The sequence below is a fragment of the Vanellus vanellus genome (genome assembly GCF_965231255.1).
Source record: "Vanellus vanellus genome assembly, chromosome: 1".
Lineage (NCBI taxonomy): Eukaryota > Metazoa > Chordata > Aves > Charadriiformes > Charadriidae > Vanellus > Vanellus vanellus.
This window is the reverse complement of record NC_138905.1, coordinates 652,393-662,653: the sequence shown is the minus strand read 5'-3', so window position 1 is coordinate 662,653 and position 10,261 is coordinate 652,393. Positions and strand designations below refer to the sequence as shown.

General features: G+C 68.0%; 1 protein-coding gene across 1 annotated transcript; it reads left to right on the top strand.

Moving 5' to 3' along the window:
- The first annotated feature begins 5,429 nt into the window (after positions 1-5,429).
- Positions 5,430-10,232, top strand: LOC309674399 (C-type Lectin CRL-like). Its single transcript, XM_082486424.1, has 7 exons — positions 5,430-5,544; positions 6,112-6,183; positions 7,171-7,254; positions 7,905-8,035; positions 8,221-8,358; positions 9,152-9,266; positions 10,039-10,232. The coding sequence occupies exons 1-7, from the start codon at positions 5,505-5,507 to the stop codon at positions 10,104-10,106; spliced, it is 648 nt and encodes a 215-aa protein (XP_082342550.1). The 5' UTR covers positions 5,430-5,504; the 3' UTR covers positions 10,107-10,232.
- Positions 10,233-10,261: the final 29 nt, after the last annotated feature.

The window sequence follows — 10,261 nt, the reverse complement described above, 5'->3', positions numbered from 1 at the left end:
GGCAGCGGGCGCTGGCTCGGCCGCGGGAGCCGGGCAGAGCCCCGGGGGGTTTTATCCCCGGGCAGGCGGGGAGGGGGGAGGCGGGGCACCCCGTGAGCCACCCCAAATGTCATCCCTGCCCCAAAGCAAACAGGGCCGACGCAGCCGGGCCCCGGCGACGCAGGCGACGCAGCAGGCGACGCAGGCGGGCGGCTCAGCGACGCGTGGCCCCGCTGCTCCCTTTGATGGGCGCCCGCGGCGGGGACGCCCCGGCTTTGCTGTCGTCGTCACCCCGCCGAGGGGTGGCCGCGGTCGGGTGCCAGCGCTGGAGCTGGGGACGGGTCCGGCCGAGATGAAAAGAGTTTCCCCGGCCCCGCGCGTCCCCCGTCCACTCGTGACCTCAGGAGCAGCGTGTCCCCCGGCTCCCGCTCCCGCGGCCCCGACGCCAACGCTGCCACGTGTCCCCTCGCCCCACGCTGGCACCAGGGCGGTGGCAGTGCCGCGGCTCACCCAGAGAAGGGTGCTGGCATGGTGCTGTACCCCGGCGCGGGGGATGCCCAGTGCCATACTGGGACAGAGGGCAGGGGATGCCCAGTGCTGTACTGGGACAGAGGGCACGGGATGACCAGCGCCGTACTGGGGCAGAGGGCAGGGGGTGCCCAGCGCCATACTGGAAAGGAGGGCAAGGGGTGCCCAGCGCCATACTGGGATGGAGGGCAGGGGATGCCAAGTGCTGTACTGGGATGGAGGACAGGGGGTGCCAAGTGCCATACTGGGACGGAGGGCAGGGGGTGCCCAGTGCTGTACTGGGATGGAAGACAGGGGGTGCCAAGTGCCATACTGGAACGGAGGGCAGGGGGTGCCCAGTGCTGTACTGGGATGGAGGACAGGGGATGCCAAGTGCCGTACTGGGACGGAGGGCAGGGGGTGCCCAGCACCATACTGGGACGGAGGACAGGGGGTACCCAGTGCTGTACTGGGATGGAGGACAGGGGGTGCCAAGTGCCATACTGGGATGGAGGGCAGGGGGTGCTCTGCAGATGGGGGGGTGGTGGCAGGGGGGTCTCCCTCAGCCCGGCTGCAGCCCCGGCCCCTCACCCCCGCAACAGTGCTGGTGGCTCCTCCGGCCCCCGGCACTGACCCCCCCCACGCACCGGCCGGTGCCAGTGCAGCCCTTCATGCCCCGGGATCAAACGCTGCCGCCCGGCATCAAACCGGCCGCGGGCCACGCGCCAAGCCGGCCAGCGCGGCACGGAAAGCACCGGTGCGGCCGGGATGAGGGGGGCTCCAGCGCCGGCCCAGGGGGCTCAGCACCCAACTGTGGGGTTCGACACCGAGCTGTGGGGCTCAGCAGCCAGATGTGGGGCTCAGCAGCCAGCTGTGGAGCTTGGCACCCATCCTCGGGGCTCGGCACCCAGCCTTTGGCGCCGTTGTAACAGCCTGAGGGCGACCCGGGTGTAATGGAAAGGTACTGGGAAGGATCTGCGCTTATCTGGGTGCCCGCGGCATCCTTGATAAGGGCGGCAGAAAGAAACAGCGGTAACGAAAGGCCCTTCCAGGAAAGCAGAAGTGGGTAACGGCTGTGCCGGAGCCGGTGACCCTTCCTGGGCAGGACATGGGCCAGGGCAGGGGGCACAGGGGACGCGTGGGGGAGGACACGGAGGTGGAAAACACCCGGGTGGGATGGGGATGGGGTCGCTGAGAGTGGTGACGGAGGGGAGAGGCAGAGATGTGGAGGGGGATGCAGGGATGAGGAGGGGGATGAGGAGGGGATGCAGGGATGTCAGGGGGGATGCAGGGATGTCAGGGGGGATGCAGGGATGGGGGGGATGCAGGGATGGGGGGGGGATGCAGGGATGGGGGGGGATGCAGGGATGGGGGGGGATGCAGGGACGTGGAGGCTCCCGTCCGCATGCTGGGGGGATGCAGGGCAGCAGAGGGGCGAGCAGCCCCTTTGGGTCTCAGTCGTGTCTGGAGCCGACACGGCAGTGGTGACAGCGCAGCCTCGGCCTCGGTCGTGCGGCAGCGGGCGCAGGGCGAGCACGGCCGGTCTGGGGGGATGACGGAGGCAATAAACGCGCTGGGAGCTGGCGGGGGGACCCTGGGTTGGGTGATGATGGGGGCTTTCAACAACCCCCCCGGCCACCCGCTGCCTGTGCTCTGTGGACCGGCGCTGGACCCGGGTCGAGGTGGCCACGATGGCGATGGCCCGTGGCACATGAGAGGCGGAGGGAGCAGCCCGGCCGGGCCGGCTGTGCCAGCTGCCAGGTGGGTGCCCACACAACATCCATGGGCTCCTACACTGCTTATATAGGCTCCTACGCAACATGTGTGGGCTCCTACGCAACACATACAGGAACCTACACAGCATATATGGGCTCCTACGCAATACATATGGACTCCTACACAGCACGTATAGAATCACAGAATCACAGAATTGTCTGGGTTGGCAGAGACCCTTGGGATCATCGAGTCCAACCATCTACCCTACTCTACAAAGTTCTCTCCTACACCATATCCCCCAACACCACATCTAAACATCTCTTGAACACATCCAGGGATGGTGACCCAAACACCTCCCTGGGCAGTCTATTCCAATGCCCGACCACTCTTGCTGTGAGAAATTCTTTCCTAATGTTCAGTCTAAACCTGCCCTGGTGGAGCCTGAAGCCATTCCCTCGTGTTCCGTCATTAATTACGTGTGAGAAGAGACCAGCACCGACCTCTCTACAGTGCCCTTTCAAATAGCTGTAGAGAGTGCTGAGGTCTCCCCTCAGCCTCCTCCTCCCCAAACTAAACAGCCCCAGCTCCTTCAACCGCTCTTCACAGGATTTGTTTGCGAGGCCCTTCACCAGCTTCGTTGCCCTCCTCTGCACTCGCTCCAGCACCTCGACATCTCTCTTGTATTGAGGTGCCCAAAACCGGACACCATACTCGAGGTGTGGCCTCACCAGTGCTGAGTACAGGGGCACAACCACCTCCCTACTTCTGCTGGCCACGCTATTTCTAATACCAGCCAGGATGCCGTTGGCTTTCTTGGCCCCCTGGGCTCACTGCCGGCTCATATTCAGCCGCTTGTCAGGCACCTCCGCAGCATATATGGGCTCCTACACACGTACGGGCACCTCCGCAGCATATATGGGCTCCTGCGCAACCCATATGGGCTCCTACGCAGCGTGTGGGGGCTCCTGCGCAGTGCGGGGCTGCGGTGCCGCGGGGAGGCTGGCGCTGGCACGGCCACGGCGGGTGCTCACGTCTCTCTCTCTTGTAATAAGGAGAGGGAGGACGGGCAATAACTGCCTGTCCCTCCGGTCGTTACTGCAACACGCACGGAGCCGGGGGATGCCTGAGGCGGCAGCGATGCCGAGCCGGCGCCCCGTGGGCCTGGAATAACCAATCCCCGATGACAAGCGATGACAGTTTTGGCAGTGTGGAGCTCTGGCCTCCGGCACGGGGGGGGGGGTGAGTAACACGAGTCACCAGCGGTACCAGAACTTCACTGGTCCCAACGTGCTTACAGCGTGATGGTTGGCCGAGCGCTAACGAGAATTGGGACGGCGACGCGCCTGGCCGGCAGCACCGCGGGCAGCTGCCTGCGCCCCGGCACCGCTTGCTCCTTCTGCTCTTCAGTCCAAAAATTGAACATTGAATTTTCTATGTGGCCACGGCCCCGCCTGCAGCCCCCAGCAGAAGCACCAGGAGGTCCCACCACCCTGTCCCCGTGATGTCCCCGGCCCCGGGCGTCGCGGCGGGTGAGACAGATGCCGTTGGCATTTCGGCTGCACGGGAATGACCCCAACAGGCTGGAACCCTCCGTCCCCTCCCAGACCCAGCTCGCCCGCGGTGCTGCCCGGGGCCACCTCACAGGGGGGTTGTGTCACCACGCACTGCCTGCGGGTCCCCTGCTAACGGACCCCGGCAAACGCGAGAGGAGGGCCGTGCCAGCCAGCACCTCGTGGTCGCGGTCGCGGTCGCGGCTGCAGGAGCTGAGCGCCCAGCGGGGTGGGTGCTGCTTTGTGCTATGGCATGGAGCCATGGTCTCACTGCTGGTGACACCAAGGACACTGGTCTCACTGTTGGTGATGCCAGGAACACTGTGGTCTTGCTGCTGGTGACACCAGAGGTGCTGTGTTCTCACTGCTGGTGACACCAAGGACACCGCGGTCCCACCGTTAGTGACCCCAGGGACACTGTGTTCTCACTGCTGGTGACACCAAGGACACCGTGGTCTCACCGTTGGTGACCCCAGGGACACCGTGGTCTCACTGCTGGTGACACCAAGGACACTGGTCTCACTGTTAATGATGCCAGGGACACTGTGGTCTTGCTGCTGGTGACACCAGGGACACCATGGTCTTGGTGCTGGTGACACCAGAGGTGCTGTGTTCTCACTGCTGGTGACACCAAGGACACCATGGTCTCACTGCTGGTGATATCAATGACACCGTGGTCCCACCGTTGGTGACCCCAGGGACACCGTGGTCTCACTGCTGGTGACACCAGGGACTCCGTGGTCCCACCGTGGTGACCCCAGGGACACTGTGGTCTCACTGCTGGTGACACCAGGGACACTGTGGTCCCACCGTTGGTGACCCCAGGGACGTTGTGGTGTCACTGTTGGTGACACCAAGGACACCGTGGTCCCACCGTTGGTGACCCCAGGGACACCGTGGTCTCACTGCTGGTGACACCAGGGACACCGTGGTCCCACCGTTGGTGACCCCAGGGACACCGTGGTCTCACCGCTGGTGACACCAAGGACACCGTGGTCCCACCGTTGGTGACCCCAGGGACACCGTGGTCTCACCGCTGGTGACACCAGGGACACCGTGGTCCCACCGTTGGTGACCCCAGGGACACCGTGGTCTCACCGCTGGTGACACCAGGGACACCGTGGTCCCACCGTTGGTGACCCCAGGGACACCGTGGTCTCACTGCTGGTGACACCAAGGACACCGTGGTCCCACCGTTGGTGACCCCAGGGACACCGTGGTCTCACTGCTGGTGACACCAGGGAGACTGTGGTCCCACCGTTGGTGACCCCAGGGACACCGTGGTCTCACTGCTGGTGACACCAGGGACACCGTGGTCCCACCGTTGGTGACCCCAGGGACACCGTGGTCTCACTGCTGGTGACACCAAGGACACCGTGGTCCCACCGTTGGTGACCCCAGGGACACTGTGGTCTCAGTGTTAGTGACACCAGGGACACCGTGGTCTTGCTGCTGGTGACCCCAGGGACACTGTGGTCTCACTGCTGGTGACACCAGGGACACCGTGGTCCCACCGTTGGTGACCCCAGGGACACCAGCAATAACAGCTGCAATAACGAGCGCCCTTCCAGGAAAGCAGAAGGGGCCGGGCTGTTCCGGAGGGCTCTCCCCCCGCCCCCCCCGCTCCCCCCAGCCATAAAACCCGCGGGTGCCCGGCCTGGGGGGGTCCTGCCTGCGCAGCCCCAGCCCAACCCACGGAGGGACCCCGCGGGACCGAGCTGCCCCTGGGACACGCGTCACCCGCCCCGAGACATGCCACCCGCCGGCCAGCCCCGCTCCCGGCAGCCGCACGGTGAGTGCCGCACGGCCAACACCCCCCGGCGCGGCCCCGCTCGGCACATCGGCGCAGCAACGGGTTTGCGTTGGACACCGCGTGGGGCGACAGCGACCCCGGCACCGGCGGCGTCGCGCTGCTACGGGGTCCCACGTGTGTCACGAACGCCCGCACGTTTGGCGATGACACCGAGCCGAGCGGTGCGGTGACATGCCGGAGGGATGGGGTGGCATCCAGAGGGACCCGGGCAGGCGGGAGGAGTGGGGGGAAGGGCTGAACCCTTCCGATGACCCCCCGCGCCTCTGGGCAGCCCGTCCCCGCGTGTCACCACCCTCACCCTGAAACCTGTCCAACCGAACCCTGCCCCTCTGCGGTGGGTCACGGCGGGACCCCGGGGTGCCTTCACGGGAACGCGGGTGGCAGCGTCACCTCAAGCGTGTCCCCGGCACGTCCCAGGAACCGGGGCCACTGCTGCCGTCCCCGCGGGTGGCTGTAGAGCCCGAGAGCAACGTTCGCCCTTGCGGCTCCTGCGTGACCACCAGCCACCCTCGGAGCGCCAGTGACCCCGCTGTCACCTGTCCCCAGGGCAGCCACCGACGCAGAGTCCCCAAAGGCCACCCCTGACCTTCCCGCCCGGTGGACCAGAGCAACCTTCTGGTGAGTCCCTTCCCTGGCACGGGGGTCCCTCACCCTGATGGGTGCTGAGCACCCCCTGCCCTCCGTCCAGGATGAAGCTGGGCAGGGGATGCCCTCCGTCCTGTGTGGCACTGGGTACCCCCTGCCCTCCGTCCCAGTATGGTGCTGGGCACCCCCTGCCCTCTGTCCCAGTATGGCACTGGGCATCCCCTGCCCTCTGCACCAGTATGGCGCTGGGCATCCCTTGCCTTCCATCCCAGTATGGCACTGGGCATCCCCTGCCCACCGTCCCAGTACGGCGCTGGGCACCCCCTGCCCTCCGTCCCAGTACGGCACTGGGCACCCCCTGCCCTCCGTCCCAGTACGGCGCTGGGCACCCCCTGCCCTCCGTCCCAGTATGGCACTGGGCACCCCCTGCCCACCGTCCCAGTACGGCGCTGGGCACCCCCTGCCCTCCGTCCCAGTATGGCACTGGGCACCCCCTGCCCTCTGCCCCAGTACAGTGCTGGGCACCCCCTGCCCTCCGTCCCAGTATGGCACTGGGCACCCCCTGCCCACCGTCCCAGTACGGCACTGGGCACCCCCTGCCCTCCGTCCCAGTATGGTGCTGGGCACCCCCTGCCCTCCGCCCCAGTACAGTGCTGGGCACCCCCTGCCCTCCGTCCCAGTATGGCACTGGGCACCCCCTGCCCTCCGTCCCAGTATGGCACTGGGCACCCCCTGCCCACCGTCCCAGTACAGCGCTGGGCACCCCCTGCCCTCCGTCCCAGTATGGTGCTGGGCACCCCCTGCCCTCCGCCCCAGTACAGTGCTGGGCACCCCCTGCCCTCCATCCCAGTACGGCGCTGGGCACCCCCTGCCCTCTGTCCCGGTCCGTGGTGGGGTGCAGGAGCTGGAGGAGCCCTGTTGCCCCCCCCGGCAGGACCCCCCCCTCTGGCCCGAGCTCCGGGAGCCTCTCCCCGTGTCCCCCCCCCGCTCAGGGCCGTCTCTGTGCTCTCTCTGCCGCAGAAGCGATGGGTGCGGGGCCCCCGCTGCCCCCCCGCCGGCCCCCCCTCCTGCTCGCCTGCCTGCTGCTCCTGGCGCTCCTGGGAGGTGATTCCCCCTCGGGCACCTCGGGGGAGAGGGGGGCAATTCCCCCCCCCCTCGGGGCAGCAGTGCCCCATTCGGCACATCCCCATCCCCGATCCCTGAGCCCCCATCCTTAATCCCTCCTCCTCCTCCTCCATCCCGATCCCTACTCCCCGCTCCCCGTTTCCCACTCCCTCATCCCTGTTTCCCGATCCCCGCTGCCCGATCCCTGCTCCCTCCTCCTTGGTCCCCAGTCCCTCATCCATGACCCCCGATCCCCGATCCCTCCTCCCCAATCCCCAATTCTTGATCCCTCCTCCTTGGCCCCCAATCCCTGATCCGTGACCCCCCCCCAGTCCCTGATCCCCACTCCCCCATCCCCGATTCCTACTCCCTGACCCCTCCTCCTTGGTCCCCAGTCTTGATCTGTGACCCCCCAATCCCTGATCCCTAATCCCAGATCCGTGACCCCCTCAATCCCTGATCTCTGACCCCCACTCCCCGATCCCCGATGCCCGTTCCCTCCTCCTTGTTCCCCACTCCCCCTCCCCGTCCCAGAAGCCCTCTCCGTGGGACCCCTCCTCACACCGCTGGGGGGGCGTCACGGGCCGGGGGGGGGGCGGTGGCGGGTGCCCCCCACCCGTGTGCCAGCGGGGCTGTGCCGTGTGCGGCAGGTGCCCTCGCCACGTCCCCCAGCCCGACCCAAGTGGGGAAGGGGCGCTCCAGCTGCCCCCAAAACTGGCTGCACCACCGGGGCTTCTGCTACGGGTACTTCACCGAGAGGAGGACCTGGGCGGAGGCCGAGGTGGGTGCTGGCTGGGGGGGGCCCTGGGGAGGGACGGCGGGGGACATCGCCCCGGCCAGCGGCGGGACCCCAGTGCTGGGGGGGTCTGCTGCGCTCCCCCCCGGGATTTCTGTGCGGGGGCGCCCGGCACCCGGTGCCCCGGGGGGGGGCTGCAGGCGCTGGGTGCTGAGGTGACCCCCCCCCAGGACGACTGCGGCCGGTACGGCCCCAGGGGGCACCTGGCCTCCATCCACAGCACGGGGGAAAGCAGGGTGCTGGCGCGGTACATCTCCGGGCAGAGGGACACCGACAACACCTGGATCGGGCTGTGGGACGACGAGCACGTGAGTCACGGGGGGGCTGAGCCGCCCCCCCCCCGCGGCTGCCCTGGCCCCCCGACCCAGGCACCCGCTGACCCCCTGTCCTGGGCACCCACTGACACACCACCCCCCTCCCCCGGGCAACCCCTGACCCCCCCCCCCCCCCCCGGCACCCACTGACCCTCTGTCCTGGGCACCCACTGACCCCCCAGACCCTGAGCACCCACTGACCCCCCCCCACCCCGGGCAACCTCTGACCCCCTGTCCTGGGGACCCACTGACCCCCCACCCCAGGCACTCACTGACCCCTGTCCCTCCACACTGGGCACCCGCTGACCCCCCATCCTGGATACCCGCTGACCCCCCACCCCGGGCACCCACTGACCCCCACACACCCCGGGCAACCCCTGACCCCCTGTCCCCCCGCCCCCGGGCACCTGCTGACCCCCCGTCCTGGGCAATCCCTGACCCCCTGCCCCAGGCCCCCACTGACCCCTCCCCTCCACACTGGGCACCTGCTGACCCCCCACCCTGGATACCCGCTGACCCCCCCCCCCAGGCACCCACTGACCCCCACCTCGGGCACCCACTGACCCCCCCGCTCCGGACACTCACTGACCCCCCCACCCCAGGCACCCACTGACCCCCACCCCAGGAAATCCCGGACCCCCTGTCCTGCGCACCCACTGACCTCCGTCCCCCCACACCGTCCCCCCGCTGACCTCCTGCCCCTCTCCCTGTGCACCCGCTGACCCCCACCCCCTGCCATGGGCACCCGCTGACCCCCATCTCTCCGTCCCCCCCCTGACCCCCCCAGACCAGGCGGTGGAAGTGGTCGGACAATTCCGCCTTCAACTTCAAGCAGTGGGCGTGGGGACAGCCCAACAACCTGTGGGACCGGGAGGACTGCACCGTGCTGGACAAGCTCTCGGGTCAGCCGGGGGGGGGGGCGGGGGGGGGCGGGGGGGCTGGTGTGGCCGGTCCCAGCGCGGCTGGGACCCCCCACCACTGCGGGAGAGTCGGGGTGTCCGGTGGTAATGGGTGGATGGGGGGGGGGATGGATGTAAAAGGGGTGATGGGGGTGATGGAGACAAAAGGGGTGATGTGGATTAAAAGGGTGATGGGGGGGGATGGGGGGACGGGGGGGATGGAGACAAAAGGGGTGATGGGGGGGGATGGGGGAAGATGGAGACAAAAGGGGGGATGGGGGGGATGGGGGGGATGGAGACAAAAGGGGTGATGGGGGGGGATGGGGGAAGATGGAGACAAAAGGGGGGATGGGGGGGATGGGGGGGATGGAGACAAAAGGGGTGATGGGGGGGGATGGGGGAAGATGGAGACAAAAGGGGGGATGGGGGGGATGGGGGGGATGGAGACAAAAGGGGTGATGGGGGGGGATGGGGGAAGATGGAGACAAAAGGGGGGATGGGGGGGATGGGGGGGATGGAGACAAAAGGGGTGATGGGGGGGGATGGGGGAAGATGGAGACAAAAGGGGGGATGGGGGGGATGGGGGGGATGGAGACAAAAGGGGTGATGGGGGGTGAAGATTAAAAGGGTGACGGAGGGGGGTGATGAGGTGCAGGGTGACGGAGGTGGGGGGGTGATGGAGGTGGGGGGGGTTATGGAGGTGCAAGGCGGTGTGCCGGGGGGGGAGATAGGGCTCGGGGTGACTCGCTGCCCTCCCCCCTCCCCCCCCACGCAGGTTTTGAGCGATGGCACGACTACCCCTGCGACTACAAGTTCCCCTACCTGTGCCAGTACCAGGCCTGAGGGGGGGCTGCCCCCCCGGCACTGGGGCCTGGGGGGGCCCCGGCGCCCCCCTCCCTGCTCGCCGCCCCGCTGGGCCCCCCGCCCCCCCCCCGTACGCTCCATGGTCAATAAACCTCAGCTTGAGCACCCACCAGCCACCCGCGCCCGCGGCCCCT